The sequence below is a fragment of the Echiichthys vipera genome (assembly GCF_963691815.1).
Source record: "Echiichthys vipera genome assembly, chromosome: 14".
NCBI lineage: Eukaryota > Metazoa > Chordata > Actinopteri > Perciformes > Trachinidae > Echiichthys > Echiichthys vipera.
In genome coordinates, this window is record NC_139839.1 from 10,298,021 (window position 1) to 10,314,018 (window position 15,998).

At 38.9% G+C, this 15,998-nt stretch overlaps 1 protein-coding gene across 2 annotated transcripts in view; it reads left to right on the top strand.

Moving 5' to 3' along the window:
- LOC310956191 (rho GTPase-activating protein 26-like) overlaps positions 1-15,998 on the top strand; it is an 86,418-nt gene that overhangs the window by 33,449 nt on the left and 36,971 nt on the right. Inside the window, exons 1-10 of one of the 2 annotated variants that reach the window (XM_083926344.1) lie at positions 2,069-2,162; positions 4,435-4,530; positions 7,164-7,225; positions 7,674-7,745; positions 12,092-12,193; positions 12,313-12,423; positions 12,747-12,851; positions 13,297-13,426; positions 14,123-14,223; positions 15,671-15,765. In XM_083926344.1, the coding sequence (XP_083782470.1) occupies positions 7,223-7,225; positions 7,674-7,745; positions 12,092-12,193; positions 12,313-12,423; positions 12,747-12,851; positions 13,297-13,426; positions 14,123-14,223; positions 15,671-15,765 (719 nt within the window). In that variant the 5' untranslated portion in view covers positions 2,069-2,162; positions 4,435-4,530; positions 7,164-7,222. Of the gene's footprint in view, positions 1-2,068; positions 2,163-4,434; positions 4,531-7,163; positions 7,226-7,673; positions 7,746-12,091; positions 12,194-12,312; positions 12,424-12,746; positions 12,852-13,296; positions 13,427-14,122; positions 14,224-15,670; positions 15,766-15,998 lie in introns of those variants that run through there. The other variant, XM_083926343.1, reaches the window with a different exon arrangement.

The following is a 15,998-nucleotide window of genomic DNA, read 5'->3' on the forward strand; positions in this document are numbered from 1 at the left end:
ATGAAATGCCGCTGTAGGAGCAGGGCCAACAAAACATACACTTTATTTCAATTAAATGTGGTGGTTTATTGACATGCACTGTGCACATTAATGAATGCATGTATTGGCTTAATAGGCAGGGATCTTCTGCATCCTCATTTCCTGTCATCCCTCTACCATTGTCTGCAATAAAGGCTAAAGTGCCCATAAAAGGTACTGGTCCATTGCTGTATTAACTGGTTTCTTAATCAAAATATACTCCATAATGCTCTACCCAGTCCTGGATATACCTTCTATCTACTTGTTGATGAAGTATCTTTTGACCTGGGGCTGGAACTTGTGAATCACTGTGATAAATAGCTTCAGTACCATAAAAGGTAAGGCATCAGTGCTTGTTACGTCTGTATAAAGACATTCTTTTACACAAAAGCTTCTCTGGACAGTGTACTTGTTGTGGCATGTAATTCTTTTTTCTTTTTTTTGTTGTAGTAATTCATTTATGTTGGCCAGAATTTACAGAATCCCATTGGCCAACAATGTGTTTTAGATTTAGAAACATAGTCTGAGTGAGTCTGCTCCTGAGAGCCCTGCCTTGCGCTGATGTGTGCTTGTGTACAGATGTATGGATGTATGTGTGTGTTTGCATGTGTCTGAGTGCGCTGCTGTTGCCAGCATCCATGGAGAACATAGCTATGGGGAACCATATGACATGCATGATGTATCTGCATATATGAGCCAGAAAAACTTTTGTATGTCACCTCATTACATTGTTTGCCAAAATGTACAGTGAGACATCCTCCAAGGGCATGTAATCTAAACACACATGCATGCTTGTGAGTTTGTTTTCATCACAGTCTTTGAGTCTTGCAACCTGAACTCATTGTTTCCAAAGTAGAATAAAGTCATTCTTCAGTAATCAGTCAAATAAAGGTAAACAGTGAAAGTACTTGTGGCATGTAAATACAACTTGGAGCTTATAAAATTTGAATTATTCTATTAGCAACTAATTCAGTCATAGTAGTTTCTCTGCACAATGCAACATATTATGGTTACTGTTTCTAAATTATTGCAGTGATCTGAAGGAATAAAGGGCAATCGGCCTTTTGTTTATTTTTTCCCACAGTTCAGATTGTGGTGCCTTATGATGCAATCAGATTTTCAGCCTTTAATGTTCAAAGCGCAATGTATCAAAAAAGGTATATCGTTTTTTGTTTTATCACAGGTTACAAATGAGACAATGGTCCATCTTGAGAAGGCAGGACACACCATTTTCTTCCTCCTAAAGCTTTGGAGAAAACGTTAACTAACTTCAAGGCACAATACTGAAGGCAACTAACTTTACACTCCCAGATCCTGCAGTCATGCTACATGGCTCTTTATCCTAAATAGAAATCAGCTGTAACTCCTAATGACTTCACTCTTAAAGATGTTTACCACTTTCTTTTCAGAATCAGCGTTAAACCTTTTGGATGCTTATTTTACTGATTCATAAACTGTGGTGAGGGCTGTACTTTTTAACGCCCAAGTAAAATATAATGGTCTGACCTCACGTGCCTCTGACAGCATTTAGTATTAGAGGATACTCCACCAGACAAATCTATTAAAAATGTTTTTATAATGTTTCAATGCTTGGCCTGAAACTACAGTTTAAACGACCATAAAGTTGAGAGTGATGCTTAATTAAAGGATTTCTTTGCTTAAATTAAAAAAACATGGTGAGCTAGGACTCAAATATGAACTGACATTATCCAGGTCTGCCTTTTTAGAGGCATTTATGTATGCTGGTGATAGCTTGTTGCTACTAGCAACATAATGTGAACTGAAACCCACTGCTGTTGGCAGTAGATGTGGATTCACAGTGTAAGTTTAATGGGGATGTTTTTTTTTTTTAAATGCCCTTCTGTTTTCCTACTCCTTGGTCTGTGGCTGGTTATGATGTTTATGGAGGAGAGCACGTGGAGTGTGGCAGGAGCCAGAGTGGAGAAATTAACAGCAACAGGCACGTTTCACCCACAAGGTGCTGAGAGGAACTGTCAGTGGCAGAGAGGAGAGGGAAGGGAGAAGGAGGCCAAAAATAAATAGAGAGCAGAGAAGCAAGAGTGAGGAGCACAGTGTAGAAAGAGATATAGTTTTGTGTAGCTCGCTGGACGCAGTGTGAGATCAGTCACTCTGAGGCCACCCAGGTGAGTGAAACATTTGCCGTAGAAAACAGGCACTTCAATGGCATCACATCTGAAAAGTTTGATGATCATAGTAATATGTTGTAATACTGTTTTATACCTGTTGTCAGTGCAGCCTCTTTTGCTAGTATAACTAAGTAAGGTGAATTATTTTGATAGTGAAAGAAATGTATAGTGATGAATGTGATTTAAGGCTGATTATCAGTGTTGCACTCATGCTTCATGCAAACAAATGATTCCCTACCCTCTCCTGAATATTTTTTTCCTGCAAAAGAACATTCACTTGGAATGAATTATTAACAAGCATGTTACAATAACACCCCGATATGTCAGCAGAGCCTTCACTGGGTTGTTGAGTCACGGCTAGTATCTCACAGATGACTTTGCCAGGTGCTGGTATTTCTGGCTTTTCAAAGCTATGGATGCACACACAGCAGCTTCAAAGAGCTCTGCTTTTAAAACAGGAAAGCCATGCTGTCTTATACCTGAAGACATTTTCATTTGGTCGACACTGGAGACAAACACCATAAGTAAGCCAAAACTGTTGTGTTGCTGTTGCTATTTGATTTCTGTTACTCAATATCCATGTTCACAACGAGTCACTGCAAGCTCTGTCAAATGTAAAGGTCTCATATTGTAAAAAGTAAGCTTTTCCGTGTCTTTCCTGATTATAAAGCATGAGTAGGTGCTATATAAATACTGTAAAAGTATCAAAACACATAGAAATGCACACATCCTGTATTCAGAAACTCACTTATAAACAATGAAACTAAATTCCATTAATATAACTTCTTTCAACTGCTGGAAAGTTTTTTTTTTTTTTCAAATTCAGAATAAATAACTGTTGAATTTGATCATTTCCAACGCGGTCCGTCCTTTTATTGTGTGTCACGGCCTAAGACTACTATTGTTGCCTGAACTAAACTGAACTAAAGTATTTCTTTTTTTTTGCTGGACACTGACACTGTAAAACCACGGTTTATCCTTCAAGGTCAGAGTGAGGTCTCCTTTTGGTCATACGTTAGTTATTTTGACGCTACTGAGCCGCTGTGTTTTACTGTGTCTATCCCAAAAGAGGGCCAAAGTGTGCCAGCAAGTGTTTGTATGTTTCTGGCAGCACATGCAGGAGCTCCTCTTGGCCTGTGTTTCATTCCGTCGACTGGCAGGCTGCAGCAGATTTTTCCAAACGCACGTACAAGCACACACACACACACACACACACACACACACACACACACACACACACACACACACACACACACACACACACACACACACACACACACACACACACACACACACACACACACACACACACACACACACAGATATCTGCATAGTGTGGTATTTACATGAACATGGTCAATTACACTCTGTCTTTTCTCTCTACATTCACTGTCCTTTCCCTGACTCCCATCTGTCTTTCCATGAGACTCTTGATCTATCCTCTCTTCTTTCCGTCATTATTTCTCTGCATCCTTGTCTTCATTTTAAGTTCTAGCAGTAGTTTACAAGACTCCTCTGCAATATGCATTTACTTGTGTACTTTAGCATGGCAGGTCCTCTTTTCTCTGGGAAAGTGGGAGATCCTCGCTGAGGTTGACCACTTTTTTCATTCTTTTTTGATCATGAAAGTAAAGTCATAATTATCCTTTTATATCGTCATCATTTAAAAAAACTTTTAACTTCGGATGACGTGTTGTTCCTCAATATGTGCAGTATCTAAGAAAGTTATGAAAAGCCTCGGCCAGTCCAGCAACAGGAGACATTGTTGTGAAGGTGACCCTGCCTTGAGTTTAAATGGACAGAGAGCCAAACTCTCTGTGAGTGTCTGTCTCCTTGGAGCTTTTAGCGCCTCATGTATTATTTGAAAGGCATCCATCTGTCCGAGGCTTTTCACCGCCTCACTTGGCTAATGTGACTTAAGTTTAATGGAACTTTGTGCACTTCTCAGCACACACACGTGCAGACACAAAAACCTCCAAAGAAATGTAAAACCTGTCGACCTTTATCACTAACACCACCGGGGATCCACTCACAGTATCCTCTTGTCTGCATTTAGCCGTTTTCCACTCACTCTCACTTTCAGTAACTGCATAATAAAAATACAGAGATATTCTCCTCCATGGGTGTATTTCATGTTTTTTAAGGTCAGGTGACCTGAGTTAAAAGTAAGAATGCAAAGCTTTGTATTTGCTTATAAAATGTCCTCGCTGACGACATAAAACATCAGTAAAGCTAACTGCCTCTTTTTCTCTTCTCTCCATTCTCTCAGGTCTGTCAACAGCCAAGAGGAAGTTTGCTGACTCTCTCAACGAGTTCAAATTCCAGTGTATTGGAGACGCAGAGACCGATGATGAGATATGCATAGGTGAGCTTCCTGATATGAAATCCAATATACAGTATTTCCTGAACATGCAGAGAAAAGCCTGTAAATAGATGGTCGACAATGTTTTGCCTTTGATAGTAACTGTAATAGAACAGCCTCATCAGCACTGATTTAAAGGCCAGGTTGGTTTTCATTGCTATTATATAGGAAACCATAACAGCCAGTTTTAAATGATATCTTTGCCCTGAATCAGTATTAAAGCGTATTATTTTATACAAAGGCATATTAACGCCATGGTAGGGAATAAAAGAAATCGCAGAGAAAAAAAAGGATTATAAGTATAAAACTTGCGTATTCATTGAGATTAAAGTGGTACATTTACAAGAAGAAGTCACACATTTATGAGAAAGCAGCAGAGTCTGTGGTGGGATGGTGAGGTTGATACAACCTTGCAAAATGAAGGGATGTAACAGAAAAACCCAATATTTTAAATTGTGATTTAAATCTTAGGCAATATGTGAGTATTTTTTTTACTTTATGATGTCAGAAAATATCTATGAATATTTTTTCTCGTAAAATTCACATTGTTATCTTATCTTAATCTGAGTTTTTTTCTCTGAATATTACCCTCCTCTCCTGGCTCTAGAATAAATATATTTTTTACCTACAATGGCCCAAATATGCTGTTGTATTTGTTTGAATGCTATGGAAATCATGTGAAAAATCTGAAGCATTTAAAGCAGGGTAAAAATGTAATCAACAGTCACTTTTCACCTTCATTGTTTTGTTGTCATTATGTGATGTGCTAACAATACAAGTACATTTTTCTACCAGTGTAAAGGTCTACAGTACATGAGAATACATTAATTCCATGATCTCATTTAGGCCTCGCCGTGCTCTTTCTGTCACTGTCCAAGCAACCTGCTGTGAAACATGCAGCAGCCACCACACCCTCTCCTGCTGCCTGGCTCTGTCTGTGCAGGCTGCAGTTTCTCACTGGCCTGACCCACCCACTACTGTTGTTTAACTTACTCTAGCTATCTTTCCTGAACAGCTTGCTGCTCAACTGGGCTGAACCATGGCACTGTTGTTTTTAGGATATTCTTAGTCATACTCCTGTCCAAACTTGTTTTTTCTCTCTGATACAGTGACGATTTCCCTTCATACGGATCTTCAGCACATCAATTTAAATAAATTACTTTTATTATTAAAAGTTTCCTCACACTACAATGGAAAAATTAGCAAATAGCCGAAAAATAGCCTCTGTTAATTGTACTGGGTCTGTATATTTTTGTTATTCTCTCAGTATCACATTTTCCATGTGATTGATCAAGAATGTGTAATTGAGCTTACTGAAAGGTTTGACTGCTTTTTATGAGCTTTATTAAAGGATTGCACTTTTTTCCAATGCATTCCTTGCATAGCCCTGAAGTTCGGCTCCCTTTTAGTTCGATCAAACTTCCAAAAACCAAATCCTGTAGCTCCTGTATCTTGAAGTTTGATGTTAAAAAGCTGAGTAAGTGTGTGTTTGTGTTGATAATTAAGGTGTAATTTCAGATTCCACTGTCTTTGTGAATGCAAATTAGACATGTAACTTCCAGTGCACATGCTCCGTATGTATGTGGACTCATTTCATCTGAGAAGTATATCTCTCCCGTACGGTACGCTTGTCACGGTTCGGGACATGTGTTTACCGTTCGGTTTATGAGGTGCATCGTAGCATTTGCCTTACGCCATATTTATATGATTGTATACCAGATACTGCACTTTATTTCCAAGTGGAAAAACGAATGTCTCTTTTAAGAACTCCTCTTTCTAGTTTATAGGATACAATGTTTGTCAGAGATACATGTAGCCGATTTAAGATTGCTGTTTGTGCGTATTTTACTGAAAGAAAACTTATTTTCTTCATTTTCTTTTAAGATTTGATGATGTATAAGTGTTTATATTCTTACCTAGAAGGCAAACAATTGTTTACCTTTTTGCCATATAAATGTATAAACGTGTAAATGTAGCAATGTCTCTCCTACTGTTTCAAAATCTCACTTCACTTTAATTTAAGATTGTTACAGTAATCCATAAACAAGCTGCCTCATTATTTCAGTTTTTGCATTATTGCATGACATGTCCGTACGGATATCTGATTAAAAAACAATCTAATTATAAGGCTATAGATCTGATACATGGAATTTCTAGAATCTAAAAGAAATAGAAAAAAACAACCGAACCGAACACTGAGACCCCAAAACCGTGATATGAACCTAACAGTGGACTTTGTGAACTTTTCCACCCCTAGTGTGTGTGAAGTGTCGGACAGAGATGGAGGCAATTGAAGTGGAAATTCTGACCCAAAACAATGTAGCCGGTCTTCGCTTGCCAATGAACGGCGACACCAGCACGGAGCTATGCTTGCTGTGAAATAACCATAGAAACAAACCATCTTCATTTCCAGCTAATTGCTGTGCTGTGTCATGAGTGCAGAAACATTTCTAAGAGGTTCAAGAGCAGAAACAAAGCTCCATCCCCACCACCTTGTGCCAACACTCTTAAAACACTCTCCCTCTTTCTGTTTGCCTGTGCTTGTGGGTCTCTTACCATAACAGTTTGAAATACATACTTTCTATTTTTCCCTCTACCTCTTTTTTGTCCCTCTTTCTGTCTACATGTGTCCTCAGCCAAGTCCCTTCAGGAGTTTGCAGCGGTTCTACAGAACCTGGAGGACGAGAGGACACGCATGGTGAGTGACCCACCTAATTTTAATGCATATTAAAGGTGTTTGATGGGAGGAAATGGTAACTGTGTTTTGCATATAATGCTTTTTATTACTCAGCAAATATTGAGAATGTGTCGGGCTAACTCGCCTTTTTTAATTAGTCGAATTGACTTCTTTACAATTTGGTAAACCAAGATATTCTCTGTGAAATAGTAAATTTTTTCATATATTTAGTCCTTTTCATTCCTAGATGTCATGTCTGGCATCCTGTAATTGTCACAAATAGACTTTGGCTTGGTTTGCGTGTTGAACCTCTAAATTCATAGGTTTATTAAGATGGTTACAGTTTGCTATTTTATCTTAGATAATAAGAGCATTCGTTAGAATTTAACAAAAAATGAAAAGTAACCATTTTAATCTGACAGATGTCTGTAATACAGTAATGTATACTTGCTTATCTGTGCGCCCCCAGATCGAGAATGCCAGCGATGTGCTTATTATGCCTCTAGAGCGGTTCAGGAAAGAACAGATCAGTGCAGCCAAGGTAAGGAGGCGACACAGCCACAGGACTGGTGATAGAGATGACTTTGGCGACTGGTTGTACATCATATTGATAAATTGGCAGAGGACCATACATCAGTAAATCAATAAAATCCTTTTAGTGCTTCTGCAGCTTTTAGAGGGGCCCTGGCGGACACCAACACCCACCCAACACATACAGTTGATGATAATAATATACAGTTTAGATTTCATAACTCTGCTTAGTATTAATAACTGTAAGACTTCAGTTAAGATCCCAGCACATAGGAGGCGGTAATTTATAAGCGACCTTTGACAATTTGATGGAAGACTGCAGGTGAATCATTTGCAGCCTCAGCAACATTCGCACCTCTACATCACTTCCACGGCACTACCACCATTTTGACATTACTGCAGTTTTTATTTTCTTTAATTTATCTTTACATCTGGGTAAAATTACCCATATAGTTTGTAGTCATTGCATTTTTTAATTTCTCTTGAGCCTATTAGAAAACTCTAAAAAGTCTGCTCATTTTTAAACTATTGGCACATATAAAAGTTACAGAGAGTTCCAGGATAAGTACAGTATTTCCTTGAGTTAAAAGGGGTCTTCGATGTACTGTAATTTTGAGAATATCGCTGATCATTTTCAAATGCCTTTATTGTATTCAGTGATCATAAATGTATACACACTGAATGAAAGGTCAGTCATAATAGTTTTTCTAGGAGCAATAATATGATAACAAGTCAGATAAAAGTACAGTATGTCTTGGAGATTAAAAAAAAATGACACGATGCATCGTTTTGCCTCTAGCGCAGACCTGTATGTGTAAATGACACCCTGAAAGTCTTTATTTTGCAGTTAACCATCTCAGTTAGCACACTGACACCGCACCCAGAGAATGTGCTTTTAAGACAGCTTTGTAATAAAAAGCAATAGTATAAAAATAAAAACATAATATTTACTCCATGTCTCAGGGTCTCACTCCTCTGCCATTATTATCCATGAATCAAGGTCTGAACCATTGCTGCATGACCTGGATAGGAGATTAAAGGAATACATAATCCTGCCCTAAATCACAGGGGTGTCTCATAGGCCAGCAGGGCTCCCTCATGGCATGGCCCGTGTTGTCTTTGGAGTTCCTGTGTGTAAATCTTTTTGTACCTCGACTGAATGTACAGGAGGATATGGAAAAACATAAGCAAGCAGATAATCAGGAGAATTTATTGCATTGTAGACTTAAAATAGTAAAATAAAAATCTCTAGTTAAAGGATAAATACCATACTGTATGTTTTTGTTTAATCCCCCATGTTTAATATCTGCCATGTTTCAGTGTTTAAATCTCCTTACAGCAGGTCATGGTGCACTTACCCTGTGCAGTCATTAGCCATAGGACCTAGATGAGTAGCCATGGGGGTTCCCCTGATACATGCAGTATTTAACATGTTATCAGTGGATACTCTGATAATCCATCCCCATATAGCAGGTCATTGTTTGATTGTACATGGTGGCAAGATTAAGAAGTGAACGCATAATCTGTACGATTAGGTCACCATGAGGGATGTACTAATCCAGGTTTAGCCCTAAAAGAACCGACAGCATCTTCGCCTGGCACAGTTTCACCTTGTCCTAAAGCTCCAGAGCTGACACACAAGGACTTCTAGGTGAATCACGGGGAGACATGTTTAAAACAGGTCCAGGTCCTGATCTTATTCACTATAGAATTCACAAATTTCAAGTTTCAACTGTCATTGCAAGTGTAGATAGTAGAATACTGCTTTTGAGACTAACATGAGGCTCGTAGCCTTGTACTCTAAAGGACATAGAGCTGGTTATGTGAGGCCCATACTAGTCTAAAAACAAATACATCAGACCTGCAGCAATAAGTGAAACCTTTCCGCTACTGCAGCAATGATTTTGGAGAGGTGTGATCAAGTGTCATAAACTTGGTCCTGAAGAAAACACACATTTGAGACATATTAATCAATTATATATATTTTTGCAATAAATTGGAGCATCTGCAATGCTTCTGTAAATTTAATTTTGAATAACACCTTCTTTAGGTTTACACATTTACAATGAATGTGATCTGATTATCTCAATCATTTTAAGGAACAGCAGAACTAAAAGAAAATACACCAATAAAGTGATTGTTTACAAAAACTTTGTATGCAGAATCAGGCAGGGAGTGATGATGTATTGGTTTGCTTCATGTTTCAGTGGGAGCTCCTAGTAAATGCTGACATGAAAGAGCAGTGGAAGGTGGAGTACAACTTGCATCTGTGGTGGCAAAACATTTACTTTACTCTTCTGGGGAAAGGAAATCATCAGTTAGCAATTATACTGGGAGGAGATTGCCACCTGCTGGCCGAGGATGGAAGTAACTTAAAGTAAACACATTTAAATGCCCAAAAGTTTTTACCAATGATTTGGTAAAAAAACAAACAAACAAAAACAAAAAGGTGATTCATAAAAAAACATTACATTTATACTAGTTGTGTAATGTGCTTTTTACTCTTACATCACTTTCTTAAAGGAACTCAGACAATCAAGCCCTTCCGTTGTTTTTATACATGTATTTTTGTTCTGAATTATGTCATGAAACCCATAATGAGGGACACGCAGAAGAGGTCTGCAGCAGCTGTCATTTCAGACATGATTTCCACAGTGAATATGAAAAAGTCAAAGAAACAGAGGCCTTGTTGTTTAGAGGAATGCTCATCATCTCTGATGTGTTCTGCAGCTGCTGTCTGTTCCTCCTCTGGCTCTGAGGACTCTTCTTTTTGTTGACACTGGCTCGGCAATAAAACACCTTTGTCATGTGACTGTAGGAGTTGAGATCAAGGAATTATTGACATTATTGCATTGCATTGGTTTTTGGGCAAATATCTTTCAAAGGGGGGTTTGAAGAACTAACCCACACAAACACAATAACCAGACAAGAAGACTAGCGAGTTCCGCTAATTAAATACACAACAGATGGAGAAAACTGATCACATTAATGTAAAAAACATCCTGTAGAATACCATTATACAGTGTTGCTGAATGATTTACAATATGATCCCCAACAGGCCTTTTCCATAAAAGACATTTTGACTTGTATCTTCTTCACTTTCCGGCATCGGTAATGTCATAATGACAAACAGAACAGAAGTTTGGCTCACTGGTTTCCAGTGTGCACGCTTAGAGCTTCAATCTACAAGACATATTATGAGATGGTGTTTAAGTGATACAGTTTGTGTATCTATGTGTTTGCGTTACATTGCATACAATTATTTCCATCATTATTCTTTTTGTCAGTTAACTGATTAAATTGCTGGATAAAGTCCATCACAATTTTGTCTCTTTTCACTGCTTGTTTGGTTTTACCAACGGATCAAAACACCCAAATATTCAGTTTACAGTGATTTAAAACAGAAGTGCAGCAAGACCTCACATTTGAAAAGCTGGAACCAGTGAATGTCTGACATCATTACTTGATAAATAATGAAAAATGCTTAATTTATTTATTTAATAAGTCCATTTTTATAAACTAATAAAGTTGATCGTGAGGTTTTTTTCATGATAAAACACAACAGAAGTACCACATATTCAGATTCTGTTAGGATGTCCCAAGTTTTTGAGCTTCTTTGTCAATTTTCAGCCCGGTCACGTTATGGGTTTTGGATACAGAAATGCAATAATTTGAACTGGCTGGGACAGATGTACATTAATTACACCCAAGGGTCTCTCTGACGGCGGGAGACCCACCCTGATCTGCCCCTCCTCTGTTTATCCATTCACTTTTCTCCTCTTGTTTACTTGTCTCCCTTTCCTGATATCCATAGCTCCCCTGCGTCTGGCCTGAATTAGATTCAAGTTTAATGATTCTAACGTGACTATTAACAACGTGATCGCAAAAGAAACAATAACTGGTGTGTTTCTTGATCTTCTTGGAGACTTTTTTTCGTTTTCTCAGTAATTTCCAATCCAGCTGTCTTATGAAATACACACCCTGCTCTATATGTCCCTGGTTTATCATTCAGAACTGTCTTTTGTCAGTGATTTCAGCTCAGTTGTGATGAAACAGTCTGTTGTTCAATAAGCAGCTGTGCTGTTGGCGGAACAATCACATCATGGACACCCTGAAAAATGAAAGCTATGCGCTATGTTTGCCTTGCTCTCAGTTCTCAAAATCCCCAGTTCAGCTTTTCTTTCAATTGCACAAGGCCTATGGTTGGTTGCAGATGGCAGTCCAATAGATCAAATTACTTCTGTGCTAATATGATGAGAATTGAAATAAAGGTTTGGTCTATTGAGTTACCTTGAGCTTAGATGATCTGTCTGTCACCCAAATACATTTTTTTTAATTTTTTTTTATCTGTAACAGGAAGCCAAGAAAAAATATGACAAAGAGACGGAGAAGTATTGTGCAGTGCTGGAGAAGCACCTTAGCCTTTCAGCAAGGAAGAAAGAGTCACATCTACATGAGGTAAGATGGTGTCTGAGTTCACATCCCTCTTCTTTCCCCTAGCCTGATCAGTGATAGTTCTCATATTTTTCCATGGATATCAGTCTGTCAATTTTCTTAATAACCTTCCCTGTTTGTAGGCGGACAACCAGGTAGATAACGTACGGCAGCATTTCTATGAGGTGTCACTGGAGTACGTCTTCAAGGTGCAGGAGGTCCAAGAGAGGAAGATGTTTGACTTTGTGGAGCCTGTAAGACACTTGTTGTTTTTCTCTTTTATGTAATATCGCCTCAGTAGTAGTTGTTGAGGAACTAAAGACAATTAGTTTGACACTCACTAAACTTTCCACTTTGTCCCCCATCTGCATTTTCCCTCTCTTCCTCAACCTTTTCCTCCCTCTCCACATTATATTTCCTCTTTCCATTTGTCCTTGTGTTCTTCTCACTCGGCATTTATTCGCCATTGTCCTCATCTGCCCTCTCGTCCTTTCCTCTCTTTATCCTTTTCCTTATCTTTGTCCATCCTATTCTTCCTTCATTTACTTCATTTTCTTGCTGTTTTTGTTTCCCTCAGCTGTTAGCATTCCTCCAAGGCCTGTTCACCTACTATCACCACGGCTATGAGCTGGCCAAGGACTTCAACCACTTCAAGACTGATCTCACCATCAGTATACAGAATGTAAGGTCACACACAAAGAAACAAAGGTCACATGATAACCTTGAGCACTGTTCATAAATATATAAGTATGCCATTGACGAAAGAATTGTCTGTAGAAATAAAGACTACGATAACATTTTTCGAGGGGCTTCACTTTCTTAGTTTTAATAAACTGAAAAGGCTACTTCATCCAATATGCTACCCTAAAGCATTCATGTTGAAAGTTCAGAGGCCATCTAAATTCATTCAGACGATAAAAGATGTCGGAGAAAATAATCCTCCAAATGTGAAAAGGCTGTAGGCTGGAAGAAATTCAAAGGTCAAACAGTTACTCAAAGAGGACATCTAAAAAAAAATGATTTTGATGATAAAGGGGTATCTACTGTAAAAGCTACAGTGTTGACTCAGGATCGTACCGTTCAATGAAAGGCCTGAGGCGTATGCTCCTCTGTGCTTGTACTGACAGACAAGGAACCGTTTTGAGAGCACGCGGTCGGAGGTGGAGAGTCTGATGAGGAAGATGAAGGAGAATCCACATGAACACAAGAGTGTCAGCCAGCACACCATGGAGGGATACCTGTTTGTGCAGGAGAAACGTACGTATCGGCCCACATCTGTGTGTGTGTGTTTGTGTGTGTCTACATGTCACATCTTGTTTTTTTTCCTAAATTCAGTTGTAGTACCATGGAAACATGAATGAGAATGTGTGTGGGTGGGGGTTTCTGTTTATATAGTATGTAGGCACAGTACGTTTATGGGGCATGTTGTTTTGCACACACACACACACACACACACACACACACACACACACACACACATACACACACACACACACACACACACACACACACACACACACACACACACACACACACACACACACACACACACACACACACACACACACACACACACACACACACACACACACACACACACACACACACACACACACATACACACACACACTGTCAGAGCAGCAGGATAAACAAACCATAATGAACCTACGGTTGATGAGGACAAGTCTGATCGGTTGGGGACGTGACAGTAGCTCTGACCACGTGCAGTTACCACGGTAACCTATCTAGCACTAATGCAGACATGACTAAGACACCTTTTCCATCCTTTTCTTTTTCGTTGTTATCCTGTCTCCCCCTCCTGCCTCTGTCTCTGTCTTTCTCTGACTGTTTGACAGCATAATTTTTTTTCATTTATTTTCTTTTACTGTTTTTTTGTTTTTATTAACCTTCCCTCTATTCACCTGTCACCATTTCTTTCCCTCACTCCCTTAGGCTCATTTGTATCTACCTGGGTGAAGTACTACTGTACATACCATCGTGAGCCCAAGAGGATGACCATGGTCCTGTTTGACCCTAAATCAGGAGGGAAAACAGTGAGTCGCTTTGAGCATTTATATACAGTGTATACAGATTAAGTTACAATGTCCCGAAACATCCAGGCTATCCATCTGTCTAGCCATCTACATGTAAACATAAATCATATCTATGTGCATGAAAATGTTCCACATGCTTTGACACCCTCTTATAGAGGGCCATAGCTTATCATCATGTTGTCTGATTTGCTATTGGTCCTAACCCAGTTGATCTCACTGGGCTGCTCTCCAACACAACAAGCTCACACAACACATTGTCACAGGATATATTGAGGGAAGCTACAGTGAAGTTTTGCGAGCAGAGCAGAAAACCGTTGCACTATGTTGAATCATCAAAAGAAAATGTCAAGTGTTGCGTCAGTCCTTCTGTACCAAGACGAGGAGCATTTTTGACGCGTGCTGCCATTTTATACCAGAATACGGTTTTAGTACTTGTATTAAGCACTACAAATACTATCTATACTATCCGTAATCACTCTCTACTCCTACATACCAAATAACCCAAAGCTGAAGCAAGTTGAGCCCTGTTTTCTGAGGTTTCTCACAGAGCATTTTGAGTGGGTAACTGGAGGAAAAGTAAAAACACTACATCACAGACAGAAAGAGGACATATAGAGGATCATAGTCAAGACATCAGACCTGGGCCCATTAGTGTTTCTTGAGTCGTTTCCTCATATAAACACCAGGTAACGTGAGGAGAATCAGGTGCCGACACGATCCTGGTTTCCCTTCCACACATGTAGCATAAAACATTTTATCCATGTCAGACATTATGAGACCTTTTCATAAAGTAGCACATCCATGTGCCTGTCTACAAAATAACATTATTATGAGGGCCAGAAATTTAAGATAACCACCTTATAATTAATTTAAACCAGTTTTTATGTGTTTTTGTGATTAACAACATTTGCCACTACCCAAATTGTCATGTGGATGTAACCTTAACCCCATTAGTGAAGAGGCTAACATTACATCAGACAGTCTCTTACATCATGTTTAATTGATACAACCCTCCGATTTTCACACGAAGAAAATATTTAAGCACATGTCGCTGGCGTGACTGAAGCTAAGGAGCTGAGTGTCTCATGAATAGTTTCTGATTTGGTTCCTTCAGTGATGAGACAATGCTCAAATTGTTTCAATTGCTTCTGTTTGACCAAAATGATGTGACTCCAATTGGAAATCAAGCAAGTTGGAAAACTGTCCGTAATTTCAGTTGTCCTCTGACATGAGAGGAAGGAGAGTGAGTCATTATTGAAAACGTACCTAACTCTAAAACCATAACTAGTGTTTTGATTAATCTATTGCTGACTTGTGCAAGAAAATATCCATCATCCTCTCAAATTTCATACATTGCATGGTTAATACTTTATAGTTGGTCATGCCTGCATCAAAATGATACATATCTACTAGGATGTTTTTTTTTCTTTTGCTCTCTCTTTGGCAGGGTGACGAGGAGAACTTTACCCTAAAGTCCTGCACCAGGAGGAAGACAGACTCGATAGAAAAGAGATTCTGTTTTGATGTGGAGGCTGTGGACAGGTCAGTCAGTGTTTGATTTGGTTGCATGTGTCTCCTGTTCAAATCACTGTTGAATTCTGAAACAGGAAAAATCTGGAATTATCTGGGGAATATGGGGGCATGAATCTATTTGGCAACAAATTATTTTCAGGTGATTTTGTTCCCAGCAACCCAGCAACATTTTGAAAAAAAAGACATAAACAAACCAGGAGAGAGAAATGGAGGCATCATGGAATTTGACACCAGTAAATTAA